Source organism: Schistocerca cancellata, chromosome 2 (genome assembly GCF_023864275.1).
Source record: "Schistocerca cancellata isolate TAMUIC-IGC-003103 chromosome 2, iqSchCanc2.1, whole genome shotgun sequence".
NCBI classification, from domain to species: Eukaryota; Metazoa; Arthropoda; class Insecta; order Orthoptera; family Acrididae; genus Schistocerca; species Schistocerca cancellata.
In genome coordinates, this window is record NC_064627.1 from 384,519,658 (window position 1) to 384,536,952 (window position 17,295).

At 45.2% G+C, this 17,295-nt stretch overlaps 1 protein-coding gene across 2 annotated transcripts in view; it reads left to right on the forward strand.

Annotated features, from left to right (window-relative positions):
- The window catches only part of LOC126161797 (protein nessun dorma-like), a 215,376-nt gene that overhangs the window by 131,177 nt on the left and 66,904 nt on the right, over positions 1-17,295 (forward strand). The window contains exon 4 of one of the 2 annotated variants that reach the window (XM_049917886.1): positions 5,026-5,250. The exons of the other annotated variant lie outside the window; for it this stretch is intronic. Coding sequence (XP_049773843.1) covers positions 5,026-5,250 — 225 coding nt within the window. The remainder of the gene's footprint in view (positions 1-5,025; positions 5,251-17,295) is intronic. 2 annotated transcript variants of the gene reach the window in all.

Below are 17,295 nucleotides of genomic sequence, written 5' to 3' on the forward strand. Positions count from 1 at the left end.
CTAAATTATTGGCATCCCTGGCTGGTGATGGGAGATTTCTGTTATTTGATACCTCATTCCTTTCTATGTTACATTAAAGTTGAGTCAAAGATAAAGGAAATCATTTCTCCTTCTGGTAGTACAATTATGAATGTTAGTTATTTTCGAGCTGTGATTGGTGGTTTGCAAAATCCACTTTGGAAGTAATGGGGAGGGTATGCTTCATTCCAAACAAACAGCTATTCTTGAAGTATGCTGAAGACCTCGCCAAGGCCTTTACAGACTGAAACCAAATGTATCAGGACTATTATGGTATAGTCTTCTGGGACATAGTAGCCTGGAGAGTTAGTAATTTGAACTTTTGCAGTATTTGTATTAAACTACTGTCTCAACCTTGTCCCAAGACAGGTCACACATCCCCTATATCCATATACGTGTAACACGTTCCCACTCCTGCTGGTCAGGCACAGGAAGAGCACTCCTTTAATCACTCAGTACTACCAAACTAGAGCAACTAAATTACATATCTGCCAGTGAGTGTATGGTGAATCAAGTCCAGCTAGTTCCTATTATGCCCATTCAATGTCTGTGAGTGCTCAATGTAAAATATACAATCACCATTGATAGTACCTTACTTTTCGTTTTTGTCTTGTTTTCACATGTGGACAAAGCAAAGTCAGAAACCTGAGAGCCTTACTTCTCCAAACCTTTATTACATGACCTGATTGTGCATTCCGAGCAATTAAAAGTGAAGTAAAGCACTTCAATTCTTGTGCTATTGCTACATAGACATAGAATACTAGAAACTGTAGATCAGTAAACACTCTGTGTGGCCTGAAAGAATGGGTAACTCTTGGAAAGAATGTAGTATGTGATTGATAAAATAGTTGTATATCTAAAAACAAAGATGATGTGACTTACCAAACGAAAGTGCTGGCAGGTCGATAGACACACAAACATACACACAAAATTGAAGCTTTCGTAACAAACGGTTGCTTCATCAGGAAAGAGGGAAGGAGAGGGAAAGACGAAAGGATGTGGGTTTTAAGGGAGAGGGTCAGGAGTCATTCCAATCCCGGGAGTGGAAAGACATACCTGGGGGAAAACAGGTGCGCACACACACACACACACACACACACACACACACACACATATATCCATCCGTACATACACAGACACAAGCAGACATTTGTAAAGGCAAAGAGTTTGGGCAGAGATGTCAGTTGAGGCGGAAGTACAGAGGCAAAGATGTTGTTGAAAGACAGGTGAGGTATGAGCGGCGGCAAATTGAAATTAGCGGAGATTGAGGCCTGGCGGATAACGAGAAGAGAGGATATACTGAAGGGCAAGTTCCCATCTCCGGAGTTCTGACAGGTTGGTGTTAGTGGGAAGTATCCAGATAAACCGGACGGTGTAACACTATGCCAAGATGTGTGGCCGTGCAACAAGGCATGTTTAGCCACAGGGTGATCCTCATTACCAACAAACGCTGTCTGCCTGTGTCCATTCATGTGAATGGACAGTTTGTTGGTGGTCATTCCCACATAGAAAGCTTCACAGTGTCGGCAGGTCAGTTGGTAAATCACGTGGGTGCTTTCACACGTGGCTCTGCCTTTGATCGTGTACACCTTCCGTGTTACAGGACTGGAGTAGGTGGTGGTGGGAGGGTGCATGGGACAGGTTTTACACCGGGTGCGGTTACAAGGGTAGGAGCCAGAGGGTAGGGAAGGTGGTTTGGGGATTTCATAGGGATGAAGTAAGAGGTTACGAAGGTTAGGTGGACGTCGGAAAGACACTCTTGGTAAAGTGGGGTGGATTTCATGAAGGATGGATCTCATTTCAGGGCAGGATTTGAGGAAGTCGTATCCCCGACCTGGTACAGAAGCAAATAACCAGAGCCACTTCCTCATCTCCTCAAACCCAGAACCTCCTACAGAAGAACCCCAAAAGTGCCCCACTTGTGACAGGATATTTTCCGGGACTGGATCAGACTCTGAATGTGACTCTCCAGCAGGGATACGACTTCCTCAAATCCTGCCCTGAAATGAGATCCATCCTTCATGAAATCGTCCCCACTCTACCTAGAGTGTCTTTCCGCCGTCCACCTAACCTTCGGAACCTCTTAGTTCATCCCTATAAAATCCCCAAACCACCTTCCCTACCCTCTGGCTACTACCCTTGTAACTGCCCCCGGTGTAAAACCTGTCCCATGCACCCTCCCACCACCACCTACTCCAGTCCTGTAACCCGGAAGGTGTACATGATCAAAGGCAGAGCCACATGTGAAAGCACCCACGTGATTTACCAACTGACCTGCCTACACTGTGGAGCTTTCTATGTGGGAATGACCACCAACAAACTGTCCATTCGCATGAATGGACACAGGCAGACAGTATTTGTTGGTAATGAGGATCACCCTGTGGCTAAACATGCCTTGGTGCACGGCCAACACATCTTGGCACAGTGTTACACCGTCCGGGTTTCTGGATACTTCCCACTAACACCAACCTGTCAGAACTCGGGAGATGGGAACTTGCCCTTCAGTATATCCTCTCTCCTCGTTATCCGCCAGGCCTCAATCTCCGCTAATTTCAATTTGCCGCTGCTCATACCTCACCTGTCTTTCAACAACATCTTTGCCTCTGTACTTCCGCCTCAACTGACATCTCTGCCCAAACTCTTTGCCTTTACAAATGTCTGCTTGTGTCTGTGTATGGACGGATGGATATGTGTGTATGTGCGAGTGTATACCTGTCCTTTTTTCCCCCTAAGGTAAGTCTTTCCACTCCCGGGATTGGAATGACTCCTTACCCTCTCTCTTAAAACCCACATCCTTTCGTCTTTCCCTCTCCTTCCCTCTTTCTGATGAAGCAACCGTTTGTTACGAAAGCTTGAATTTTGTGTGTATGTTTGTGTTTGTTTGTGTGTCTATCGACCCGCCAGCACTTTTCGTTTGGTAAGTCACATCATCTTTGTTTTTAGATATATTTTTCCCACGTGAAATGTTTCCCTTTATTATATTCATGAGAAAATAGTTGTGCGTATTGATGGACTGTACAGTAGAGGGTCAGTAATTTTTATTATATACAGTAATAGTCAGATGTGTGAAAGCTAGGGATGAAATCTTGTAATATGGAGAAATAAACTGTAATTCTTTAAGAGTCCTGTAACAGTTTTTTATGCTCTTCAGAGAAAAAAGAAGTGTGTCTAATTTTTTGTGCAAAACAATGGTTGATGTAAAACATGGAAGTCACAATTAATTAGTCTTTTTCATGTTGTGCTGGAACATTCAACTAATACATAATGAGGACATCATACTTTGTAATTTTTGGTTCTTTATATTTGTCAGAAATTCTTCCTTCTGACCTTGCAGTCCATCTTGCATGGATACCTGATCAAAAATCTTCTATAACCCATAACTCACTGTTCAACAAACAATTTTTTTTTTCAGTCACAGAAACAAAACGCACTGTTTCTGGAAGATATTTTGTCCCTAATTCCAGATGTAATTTCAGAATGTCTGTACCTGCCGCAGTTTCCAAGTGATACTGGTTTCTGTACATGATCACATCATATAGGAAAACAAAAACATGTATCAGTACACAAATTAATCAACGTAAGAGTAAATAAATGTGAATAAACATATCTAATAATATATTCTTCCTGACTTCCTGTGATACTTTGCCTCAGGAACATTTACTTATAAGGTCCAGCAGGTAGTTCGACAACTGTAACATGTTGACAGTTTTCTTTGTTTTAGAGGTGATTCTAACTATTTTGTCACACAAAAATAAGTCTGTTATGTGATCCTTTGGTTCTCTCCAAATCATGGGGCACCGAAGGACACGTGACATGATGCTTTTAACCAGCCTATCAGGAGTATAACACAGGTCAAACAGCAGGGCCCTTTTTTGTTCAGTCACCAACCTCGCACTCAGAATAAAGTTCATAGTGCTTTTCGCAAGAAGATTAAGTTTTCATTTTTTCTATTTCATAGTTAACTCACCATAGATATAAGAAAAAGAATTTGGGTTATTTATATAGGTATGGGTCATTTCCCCGTCTGAATTTGCACTAAACTCAAATCTTCAAGAACCTACAGCAACTCACTTCACGAGGTAAGGGCTCTCTCACTACTGAGACTGATGCGTCAAACATGACACAGTGCGATGCAACATAAGCATGACTCATCGACCTCCTTCATAATCCGTTAGTGAATGTCGGAACTGAGGACCGTGTGGAATTCCTTGGGTATATTTTGTTTGTTTACTAACAATTACATCCACACAAAAAATTAACAACAAAATAATCAAGCAATTCCAAAGTAACCAACACCCAGCATTTTAAAGTTATTTTATAGATACAGTAGGAGTTCAATAGGCAAAAATGGATTTTGATTTTTAATTCAGTAATCATGACTTAGCTAAAAATACCATTCATATTCTTTGTGACAAAAATGCTGTTGACCAATGTAATTAGCTCCATTTTTGTGAGTATATTCTTCATATGAGTGATGTGCTGATATGTTTTCTGTACACCCATGAATTTTTTGTGTCTCGTGTATTAGTATCATCAGTAAAGTGGCTTGTGACATTGCAATCTCTTCTCATTATAGCCCACCATTTATTTAGTTGCTAGTAGAAGTACTAGTTCCCACATCACTGTAGTTTTTAAAAGGAATGATGGAAGAGCAGCTAACAGCAGAGTCGTATATTAAATTTTGTAAACATGTATTTTCCCATCATTACTAACTCAAACTGACCATGGTTTTCCTGTGCCCATTAATTATATTTTTTATGAATTCCCACAAAGCTTTCACAACTGCCATAACAATGAGCAAGCATCAAAATCCTGTACTGTTTTCCTCCTCAATGCACACAAAGTAGTTGAACTTACAAGAAAACTAATTGGAGATGTTAAATATCTGTTTGTCCTTGTTAATTTCCTCAAAGTGGCACGTAGTGAAGTTACTTTTCTTTCTATCTCTGTTTCATTTTGTAACATTTTACTTTACCATATGAGAACAAAAGGGATATTTTATTTCAGACTTGAAGTAATGCAGTCCGATGCCATATGCCGTGAGAAATGGGAATACTTACGGTCCCTCTTGCAAGAAGCGAAAGACATAAAACAAAATATGGAATCTCTTGACTCTGAACTCACAGAAGATGGAGAAGTTCCTGTAGAAGTTACCTACTCACTTACAAAATATTATCTGCGATTGAAGCAAATCAAGAAAGAGGTTGAAAGTTTTGAAAATCCTGTAACGAGGTTTGGTAGTTTTATATATTATTGAAGTTTATGAATTAGTATTTGAATAATGTTCATGTATAGAACTAGGATTCTTGTTAATGCCAAAATTGTCCCCTCAGCGCATCTGATTTTTCACAAAATAATTTTTATGGATCACTAGAAAGTACATACATCATGGTTCTGTAAATGAAAAAGTAAAAAAGCTAGGTTTGAAAAACGTAGAGAAAATTGTATAATTGCAACAGCAAAAGGAAAATGTTTTTCTGTGATTCAAAAATAAACATTTCCTTTGAAAGCAAAACAGGTGTTAAAACTTTCTGGGAGATGAAAACTGTGTGCTGGACTGGGACTTGAACCCTGATGTGGCACACAGTTTTAATCTGTCAGTATGTTCCAAAACAGTGGTCACTCCATTGCAGAGTGAACAATTCATTCTGAAAGTATGTGGTGGCCACAAAAGAATTCTATTGCGGACAGGGTTCATGTATGCTACATCAGTGTTGAAAAGTTATGTGTAATTGAAAAATTTGAGAATATTTCCTGAACAATATGTGGGAGGGTCGTGGGACAAGTTAAAGACTTCGGCATACAACAGTGTCCAAATCAGGTAATCAGAAAACTTCGAGACTGAACATACAGTTGCTTGTTCAAGATATAGTTTTGGAGCTTTGACATTACCATCCTATCTCATTTGTTGGATAATGATAATACTACTACTACTAGTACTACTACTAATAATAATAATAATAATAATAATACAGAAGGTGTTCTGTTATTATGGATTGTTATTTCACAGCACTATATGCCAGCTGTGGTGACAGAAATCTTAGATTACCAAATTCTAGCTCTATTTCAACACTTATCTTGAATGTAGACTGTGTTGGTCAAGATGTTCACAATTAATAAACTTAAGCATCTTTTAAACTTTCATCTCTTCAGAAGTACACTAGTCAGAAACTTATTCTGTTAGTAAATGCAGTCCTTCCGAAAATTAACTTAAAATAGTGACAGTGGTGCAGAAATTTGGCAGTATATTGTTAATAGTTTTGTTACAATCAATACAGTACATTTCACATATGATGTCTTGAGTCACAGAAATGCACAGTGAAAAGGATATTAGAAATACAAAATACTTTGCACAAAGTCCTTCCTCAGAACACACACACACACACACACACACACACACACACACACACACACACACAAAAGCCTGTGCACGGACACTGCTACTGTCTCTGACTGCTGAGGCCCAATTGAGTTTTACATGAGCAACAATATGCGGAGGTGGGTTGTGAGGGTATGGAGATGGCATGGGTTGAGGAGGGGAAGGGACAGCAGGGCAGAGGTTCAGAAAGATGCTATCTGTGGAAGTGTGCAGGGACGTGATGGTGACTGGATAGGGCTACTAGGTGCAGCATCACAAGAGTGTATTGGGAGATGGGGGGGAGGGGGGGAGGCCTTAGTGAAAAGAGGAATGGGCTTGTAAGTGTATTGGCGAGATAGAAGGTGTGTGTGTGTGTGTGTGTGTGTGTGTGTGTGTGTGTGTGTGTGTGTGTGTGTGTGTGTGTGTGCGCGTGCGTGCTGTAAGGGGCACAGGTAAGAGGATAGGGACTAACAAAGTGGATATGTTGTAGCAAGATTTTGCATGTGCACAACTCGGCAAAATCGGATGTAGGTGGGAAGAATCCAAATGGCACATTCTGTGAAACAGTGCACATTGTGTTGGGCAGCATTTTCAGCAAGTGGGTGGTCCAGTTGGCCTCTGGCCACAGGCTAGTGGTTGTCATCCGTGTGGACAGGCAGCTTGTTAGTTGTTGTGCCCCCATACAATGCAGAACAGTAATTGCAGCTTTGTTTGTTGATCGCATGGCTGCTGTCATCGATGACCCTGACTTTGGTGGGGCAGGAGGTGCCTGTGACAGAACTGAAGTAGTTGATAGTAGGCAGACCACGCATGTATATCTGTTACAGAGAAATGAGACCTGAGGCAAGGGGTTAGGAACGCGGCTGGAGTAGGGATGGATGAGAATACTGTGTAGGTTTGGTGAACAACGGAATACCACTGTGGGAGGGTTAGGGAGGATAGAGATCTGTATCCAGACGAAGTGGAGTGGGTAATTTTGGTCTGTGAAGGCCACGGTGAGACTGTTGCCATATTTGGAGGCAGATTGCTTGTCACTACAGATGCCCCAACTGTGAGTGGCTAGGTTGTATGGAAGATACTTGTTAGTGTGGAATAGGTGGCACCTGTCAAAATAAAGGTATTCTTGGTGGTTGGTAGATTCAATGTGGACAAAGATACTGATGTAGCCATCCTTGAGGTGAGGTGAATGGGAGTATCGAGAAAGTTGGCCCTTGTGCTGAGGAAGACAAGGTGAAGCAAATAGGGCTGGAAGTGTAGAGGTACTGGAGGAATTTGGATTGGGTGTCCTCATTCTTGATCCAAATTGTAAAGATGTTATCAGTGAATCAGAGCCAGATGATAGGTTTGGTATTCTGGGAGATTATGTAGGATTCCTCTACACGGTTCATGAATAGGTTAGCATAGGATGGTGCCATGGACGTACTCATTGCCGTACCACAAATTTGGTTTTAGGTAATGCCTTCAAAGGAGAAGTAATTGTGGGTGAGGATATAGTTGGTAATGGTGACTAGAAAGAAAGTTGTAGTTTTGGAGTCAGTTGGGCTTTGGGAAAGTTAGTGTTGAATAGTGGAAAGGCCATGGGTGTTGGGCAGATGTTCTGTATGTGGAGGCACAGTAACCGTAAACAAAGGAGTGTTCTGGGTGGTTGGTTTTATGAACTCCAGGAAGCATGTATAAGGTAGGTGTGTGGGCAGTTATGGGGGGCGAGTTGGGTGGAAGAGGTTCTGGGATGAACCTAAAGATTTGAGGAGAGACTGGAGATCCTGCTAGATTTCTGGGAATGGGGCCATTGTGGCAGGATATGTAGGTGGAAGTATCTGATAGCCGGCAGAGTCCTTCCCCCAGGTAATTCCTGTAGTCCATAACCACAGTGTTGGAGCTGTAGTTGGCAGGTAGTTTTATAATGTTAGAATCAGTTTTTAGGTGGTAAATTGTGGGTAATTCTGCAGATGTGGGATTGGTTTCCACATTTAGGGATTTGGAGAGTGATGGTTAGAGTTAGAAAGTTCTGGAAAGTTGGCAGGAGGTGATTTGAAGGCAGCTGGGTGGGTCACAGTTGGCTGTAGGAGTAAACTGAGTCAGGCATTCAGACTCAAACTCAATCCAAAGCCACTATTGAACCCTGCATGACTTCCACCCACTACCACAACAGACAATACAGGGCAGGAAACTACTATTGAACTGCCAGTAAAATCTAGCCTGACCAAGATGGTGGTGATAGCCATTCTGCATCAGATCTGGAGTGGCGAAAAGAGAGACCAAACAGCCCATGATAAAACACTGTATCCCAACTGGGGATCATCAGCCAATTAGCCGGTGCTCATATAATGTGTCGCCGGCTGAATGATGGATAACTGGGGAGGAAGTGGAGAATATTCTACAAGATAAAATCATCAAACCTTAGTGTCTGTGGTTTTCTGCTATAGCCCTCCTGAAGAACTGCAGCATATGGGGATTCTGTGTGAACAACTCACAGTCAAACAAAAACATGAAAAAAGATTTATGTTGATTGCTGCACATTGATCTCAACCTAAACTGCTTGACAGAAGCAAAATCTTTTTCAACTTTGGACATGAAGACTGCCGAGCTGGCATATCAAGGTTGATGATGCTGAATGGGAAAAGACTGCCTCTATAATTCCTGATGGCATCTATGCATTCAAACTTATGCCGTTTGGGCTGTGTAACGCTCCAGCCGCCTTAAAATGAGCGATGGACAGCCTCCTTCGGACATTAGATGAACATCTAAGCCACAACAGAAAACTGTGTTGAAGCACATTTACACTGCAGGTCTTTACCTGAATCAGAAAAGGTGCCTCGTCGTCATCCAAGAGATAAAAATCTTGGGGCACTTAATGGATGGTGATGTAGTCCAGTCCGATCAAGAGAAAATAAAAGGCACATGTGAGCATTGTGTGACATGAGTGCTGAGACAGTACTCCACACTGATGCTGGCAGTTTTGGGATACAAGCTGTCTTAATACTAATTGAGGCAGTGGCTGAAAATATGATAGCTTATGCTTCCAGAGTACTCCCCAAATCCAAAATAAACTACTCTATAACTGAAAAAATGTGCTGTGTAGTTGTTTGGACCATCAACAAGCTGCATTAGATGACATCGCTGATGAACAGAGAGAAGATCTAGCACTGCTGAAAACAATAGGTGCCTTGAAGGAGGAAGCGACTAACGGAGAAATTCAGTTAATAAATGGAGCATTGTGTAAGAGGAAGTACGATCCAGTACGGCGGAAATGGTTACCTGCCATCCAATCATCTGACCACATTTGAATTCCGCAGAGCGCCCCGTTCTGCTCTCTCACAATGTCTAATGACTACTGAGGTCACTGATACGGGATACCTGGCAGTAGGTGGCAGCACAAAGCACCTAATATGAAAATCGTATGTTTTTGGGGGTGTCCGGATTCTTTTGATCACATTGTGTATTTGTATAAATAACTACATTGTGTGTCCAGGATTTCAGTTCTGCACTGGCAGTGCATTGGTGTTCATAATAAACTTGCATTTCTAAGTGCTGTATTTCATTGATGACTCTGGTTTTCGATGTGGACTTGACTGTGGTTCAACATGACATTATATTAGCTCAAAAAACATGGAAGAAAGAAACATAGATGGTACAAGTAAAAGGAGTCACCTTATCAACTGCCTAACCAAGAAAAAGCACAGTACAGTGTAGAAATAGAAACAGACATCAGTATCAAGCTTTTGGTGATAAAAGTTGTTTCTTCACGAGAAAATGTATTTGGAAACTGATTTGAAAATATAAATGTAAATTTGGTGCAAGAAAGAGAATTAGAGACAACCCCACATCAAGAGATTCACCCAGTGTTCATAAAAAAATGTTGTGCATCATAATGGACAGCAAAATACAGGGCTATTACAAATGATTGAAGCGATTTCATAAATTCACTGTAGCTCCATTCATTGACATATGGTCACGACACACTACAGGTACGTAGAAAAACTCATAAAGTTTTGTTCGGCTGAAACCGCACTTCAGGTTTCTGCCGCCAGAGCTCTCGAGAGCGCAGTGAGACAAAATGGCGACAGGAGCCGAGAAAGCGTATGTCGTGCTTGAAATGCACTCACATCAGTCAGTCATAACAGTGCAACGACACTTCAGGACGAAGTTCAACAAAGATCCACCAACTGCTAACTCCATTCGGCGATGGTATACACAGTTTGAAGCTTCTGGATGCCTCTGTAAGGGGAAATCAACGGGTCGGCCTGCAGTGAGCGAAGAAACGGTTGAACGCGTGCGGGCAAGTTTCACGCGTAGCCCGCGGAAGTCGACGAATAAAGGAAGCAGGGAGCTAAACGTACCACAGCCGACGGTTTGGAAAATCTTACGGAAAAGGCTAAAGCAGAAGCCTTACCGTTTACAATTGCTACAAGCCCTGACACCCGATGACAAAGTCAAACGCTTAGAATTTTCGGCGCGGTTCCAACAGCTCATGGAAGAGGATGCGTTCAGTGCGAAACTTGTTTTCAGTGATGAAGCAACATTTTTTCTTAATGGTGAAGTGAACAGACACAATGTGCGAATCTGGGCGGTAGAGAATCCTCACGCATTCGTGCAGCAAATTCGCAATTCACCAAAAGTTAACGTGTTTTGTGCAATCTCATGGTTTAAAGTTTACGGCCCCTTTTTCTTCTGCGAAAAAAACGTTACAGGACACGTGTATCTGGACATGCTGGAAAATTGGCTCATGCCACAACTGGAGACCGACAGCGCCGACTTCATCTTTCAACAGGATGGTGCTCCACCGCACTTCCATCATGATGTTCGGCATTTCTTAAACAGGAGATTGGAAAACTGATGGATCGGTCGTGGTGGAGATCATGATCAGCAATTCATGTCATGGCCTCCACGCTCTCCCGACTTAACCCCATGCGATTTCTTTCTGTGGGGTTATGTGAAAGATTCAGTGTTTAAGCCTCCTCTACCAAGAAACGTGCCAGAACAGCGAGCTCGCATCAACGATGCTTTCGAACTCATTGATGGGGACATGCTGCGCCGAGTGTGGGAGGAACTTGATTATCGGCTTGATGTCTGCCGAATCACTAAACGGGCACATATCGAACATTTGTGAATGCCTAAAAATACTTTTTGAGTTTTTGTATGTGTGTGCAAAGCATTGTGAAAATATCTCAAATAATAAAGTTATTGTAGAGCTGTGAAATCGCTTCAGTCATTTGTAATAACCCTGTATATGATAAAATCCCGTACTAGTGATGAGCTGGTGGTAAAATTAATTTATAGATCAGAGATAAGGTTACAAACTGAAAAGAACTCAGAGGTGGAGAGGTGATGTCAAAAAATTTGAATAAGCTTGGACAACACCTTAGTCAAGAAATGTTTATAAATAGCAAACAAAATCAGAAACGTTGTCAAAAGTAAAGGGAAACTATCAGTGAAAAACAAAATGTAAAAGGAGAAAAACATAAGCTGAAGAAAGGAACTATGAAAATATGAAAATAAGTTTTAATTTAATACCAGTAATGATAGACCAAAATATAATCTGACTGGCTAGTTTAAATGTTCAGAGTTATGGATCTGTAAGATTGTATGTTGGTAACCAGATGACCCAGCATTCTGCTGTTATTACAGTGCGCCCCCAGGGGCTCAGCATTTATTTGCTGAGTACGGGCTTGGCGACCCCGGGGTCCTAAGCTGGGGACTGGTCAGCGCCGCCAGTCTCCTGTCACTGTAACCCCTGGACATGCTTCAGCGACCACCGTATGGCGCGGCGGTGGAATGTTGTGTGCTGCGGGGAATGGTAATCTTGGCTTGACCGCCTGGATTGCGAGGAAGGACAACCTCTATAAAAACCCCTCAATCTTCCGGTGTGCTCCGCGCCTATGAGATGCATGGCTGTTGGGGTGGAACAGTCGCAAGCGAACAACCTCTGGGGCACCTGCCGCACCCCAGTTGTATAAGGCTTACTCAGGCACGCGGGGCTCTGTCTGAGCGGACCTTTAGTTCCCTAGCTGCTCGTGGGACCCTTCGACCTCTACATTTCCCCCTGCTAGTGGCTTGGGTGGGCCACTGGTAGGAAAACACACCCCATCGAAGAAGCGACTTCGTGCTGCGAGTCCTCCAGCGCCTGGTGTTGATCGAGATTTATCAGACTGTCGTAACAGAGCACATGCTGATAATCAGAACGTGTTTTTGATTATTAAACGGAAGGAGGGTAGCTTTGAGAGGGTTTCTCCCTTTTATATCCACAAGGGTCTTGAGGGGTTTGCAGGAACACTTAAATCTGTGAAGCGACTTCGCAATGGGACTCTGTTAGTTGAGACTTCTAGTTCCCGTCAAGTCGCTTCTCTTCGGAAAGCAACCTGTCTCGGAGAGTACTCTATCGAGACCGAGCTCCACTCCACTCTGAACTATAGTAAGGGTGTTGTGACATGTAGGGACTTGGTGGATATCCCCACAGATGAGTTAAAATCTGAATGGGCTGATGACGGTATTGTTGATGTGCAGCATATTATGAAACGAGTCGATGGGGACCTAGTCAAATCCGACTCGTTTATTCTCACGTTCAGTTGCCCGAGACTCCCAGAGCATGTTAAAACGGGGTTCTTACGTTTGCCAGTACGGCCATATTTCCCCAACCCAATGCGCTGTTTTAAATGTCAGCGCTTTGGGCATGCTACGTTGGGGTGCAATGGGATAGCCACTTGTGGTAAATGTGGTCAGCCTGCCCATGAAGGAGTCGATTGTTCGTCGCCTGTGAAGTGCATGAATTGCTCTGGGAGTCACCCTGTCTGGAGCCGGGTCTGCCCCATCTATCTCGAAGAACGGAAGATACAGGAATTAAAACATCTAAGCGCATCCCCTATGGTGAGGCCAAGAAGCTCTTTAAGGCCATGCAACCTCGTGTGTTTACAACATCTTTCGCTTCCGCTCTGAAGAAACCGGTACAAATGGCCACTGTTGCTACGCAAACGGAGGTTGCTAGTGTTAGCACTAATACCTGCGTTTGCCAGTGCACTTGTGCCGCTGCGGTTGTTTTGCATCCTGCGGCTCTCCCTGCAACATCGGACAAGGCTGTGGTTGCTGACATTGGGGTACTTCCTGCGTCTCCCCCTATGGCGCCTTCTGCCCAGACGAGTAAAGCTCCACCTGTTGACAAGGCTCTACATTCTAAGCCCTCCAAGACAAAGACGCCGAAGGTGAAGGTTTTGCCACCTGAGGAGACTAGTCAGGGTCGGTCCGATGACGAGGCCATCGTACTGTCTGACGTCTCCCGTGGGTCGTCCTCGGAGCTGATGGACATTGATGTCGACCGGGGGCGATCTTCTCGCCCCAGGAATAAATCTCCGGCGGGTACGGGCTCTCCTCCGAAGCACAGAGGAAGGGTGAAAGTTCAGCCACCCTAATCACTGGCTCCCATATTACAGTGGAACCTGAATGGGTTCAGGACGCATGTGGCCGAATTACAACTCCTTGTACGAGAGTGCCCTTTGTGCTTATGTCTCCAAGAGACACATTTTCGGGCCACTGATGCTCCTTCTTTACGGGGCTATACCTTATATCGGAAAGATGATCTGACGGGGCAAAGGGCAAAGGGTGGTGTTGCGGTTTTTGTCCGTGACATGCACCCCTCATCTGAGCTCCCTCTCGTTACAGACTTGCAAGCAGTTGCAGTTGACCTTCTTGTGGGTCGGAGGCTCACAGTCTGTTCAGTTTACTTACCACCTCAGGATGTGATAGACTCTGAGGCTCTCACAGACCTTATTAGCCAACTCCCCCGCCCATTTCTTCTCCTGGGGGACTTCAATGCTCATAATGTCTTATGGGGCTCTTCGACTACTTGCCCCAGGGGTTGCATTCTGGAAAGCCTCATGATGTCTGAAGAACTGTACATCCTCAACTCTGGTGCTCCCACTCATTTCTGTACTGCTTCCGGGTCATCATCTGCTATTGACCTTTCCTTTTGCTCTCCAGCACTCGCGGATTCTGCTCTGTGGGAGGTTGTTGCTGACCTCCATTCTAGTGACCACTTCCCCCTTTGGATTCGCCTCCTGGATGAGGCTGTGGCATTATCAGTGCCGCCTCAGTGGCACCTCTGCAGAGCTGACTGGACACTTTTCAGCCAACTGGCTGTTTTGGAACACCGTGCCAGCGTCCACGAATGGGTAGACCATGTTACAGCCGTGATCTCCCATGCTGCTGAATTGTCCATTCCATGGTCATCCGGTAATCCCAAGAGGCGTCCTGTCCCTTGGTGGACCACTGAGTGCCGCTCCGCCATCCGAGCCCGCCATGCAGCTCTGCGCTGCTTCAAGTGCCGTCCCTCAGCTGACAATCTTGCGGCCTTTCGGGTGGCAAGGGCCAAAGCACGGCGAGTGATTAAAGAGAGCAAACGGCGGTCATGGCAATTGTTCTTGAACTCCCTCTCCCGCTCCACTAATTCTACGAAAGTATGGGAAGCCATCAGGAGGATTTCCAGGAAACGCAGCCAACTACCTGTCACGGCATTGCTGCATCAGGGATGTCTCCTCACGGCGCCGAGAGACATTGCCCAGACACTGGCCATGTATTTTGCGGAATTTACCGCCACTATTAACTGTGATCCAGATTTCTGCTGCTACCGAACTGCCGTCGAGATGGGTCACTTGGACTTCCGGTCTCCAAATTCTGAACCCTACAACTGCCCCTTCACAATGTGGGAACTGGATTCAGCGCTGTCTGTGGCTCCTGATACTGCGCCTGGTCATGATCAAATCCGGTACAGCATGCTGCAGCACTTGTTGCTGCCATCCAAGGAAGTTCTCCTGAATTGTTTTAATATGATATGGTTATCCGGCACATACCCTGCCTCATGGAGGGAGGCGATTTTGATTCCTCTCCTAAAACCGGGGAAGGACCGAACGCATCCCAGCAGTTATCGAAGTATTGCTTTGACGCGAGCTGTGTCGGGAAGAAGTTGGAACGCATGGTCAACCGTCGCCTGGTTTGGCTGCTCGAGACCAGGCAGCTCCTTAGCCCCTCTCGGTGTGGCTTTCGGAGATGTCGTTCAACTGTAGACAACTTGACCCTGCTGGAGGCAGCCATCCAGCAGGCCTTCCTACGTAACCAGCATTGTCCTGGTGTCTTCTTTGACATTCATAAGGCGTATGATACTACTTGGCGCCGCCATATCCTCAATCAACTCCATGAGTGGGGCTTTCGTGGCCGTCTCCCCATCTTCATTCGGTCCTTTCTTTCCCACCGCCTCTTTCGTTATAGGGTTGGTAATGTGCTATCTGATTTGTATGTGCAGGAGAATGGTGTTCCTCAGGGAAGCGTTTTAAGTGTCACCCTCTTTGGCGTCGCCATTAACAGTATCACGTCCTCTATCCGGAGTCCTGTCCAATGCTCCTTGTTTGTGGAAGATTTTGGTGTTTTCTGTTCTTCCTCCAGTCTTGTCACTGCTAGTCGGCAGCTGCAGCTTACGATACAGCAATTAGAGGCATGGACTGCGCAGACGGGTTTTACCTTTTCTGCAGACAAATGTGTGTGTGTTCATTTTAATCGTTCTCGACGTCTTTTTCCCTCCCCTGAATTGCGTCTGAGGGACACCATTCTTCCTTTTAGCGACACTGTGCGGTTCCTGGGCCTCACTTTTGATTCCAAGTTGTCGTGGTTGCCTCACCTTAAAGACCTCAAGGTGCGTGCCCTGAAGGCGCTGAATATTTTGAAGTGTCTGAGCCATCGGTCCTGGGGAGCAGATCGGGCACGTCTGCTGCAGTCTATAGGGCTTTCGTCCGATCGCGTCTTGACTATGGTTGCACTGTGTATGGGTCAGCAAGGCCTTCGTACCTGAAGATTCTTGATGCGGTACACCATGAGGGTAGCAGGCTGGCCACTGGTGCCTTCCGTACCAGTCCCACCCCCAGCCTGTGTGCTGAGGCAGGGGAACCGCCGCTCGCCATCCAGCGGAAACTCCTCATGGTGCGACGGGTGTGTCAATTCCTTGCCTGTCCTACCTCCCCTGCGTACCCTGCCATTGCCCGACCGCCTATGGAACGTCTCTTTTCCAGTCGTCCCAGGGCAACGCGACCATTTGGGATTCGTGCCAAGCATTTGCTTGAGTCCCTTGGTGTGGAGCGTGTGGCCCCACAACGCCAAGGTTTTACTCGCCTGCCTCCCTGGTTGCTCCGGAGGCCCAGCGTCCTTTTAGACTTGTCGGTGTACCGGAGGAGCTGCACTCCTGCGTTTGTTTTTACCTCCTTATTTTATGATATTTTAAACCAGCATCCCGACCATGTACCAGTCTTTACAGATGGCTCTAAACAGGGGGACTCTGTTGGTTGTGCTGTTGTTTTCCCTGATCGAGTCGTCAAGTTACCGCTTGCTGCGGCGTTTACCATCTTTGATGCCGAATTGTTTGCGATCGTGCGGGCATTGGAGCAGATGCGGTGTGTTCCCAGTCTTAAGTTCCTCATCTGTTCTGACTCCCTGAGTGCCCTTCAGACCATGCAACACTTGTACCCAGCGGATACGGTCGTCCAGAACATCCATGATGCCCTCCTCCACCTGCAACGGCAAGGGAAGGAGGTTTCCTTCTTCTGGGTGCCGGGGCACGTGGGTATTAGGGGAAACGAACTGGCGGATGTGGCTGCCAAAGATGCATGTTCCCTCCCACGCGTTGTTGAATGTGCCATCCCCCTCCATGCTGTTACCTCCCACATGCGTTTTCGCGTTATGCGTCAGTGGGAAGAGGAGTGGCTGGCAGTCGGTGAAAATAAGCTGCGTCTGGTCAAGGCTACCACGCGGCCATGGCGTACGTCCTACCAGTAATGCAGGTGGGATGAGGTTCTCCTCACTCGCCTCCGCATCGGGCACAGTCCCTTAACGCATGGTTTTTTACTCCGGCAGGAGGACCCCCCAATCTGCAGTTCTTGTGGCGT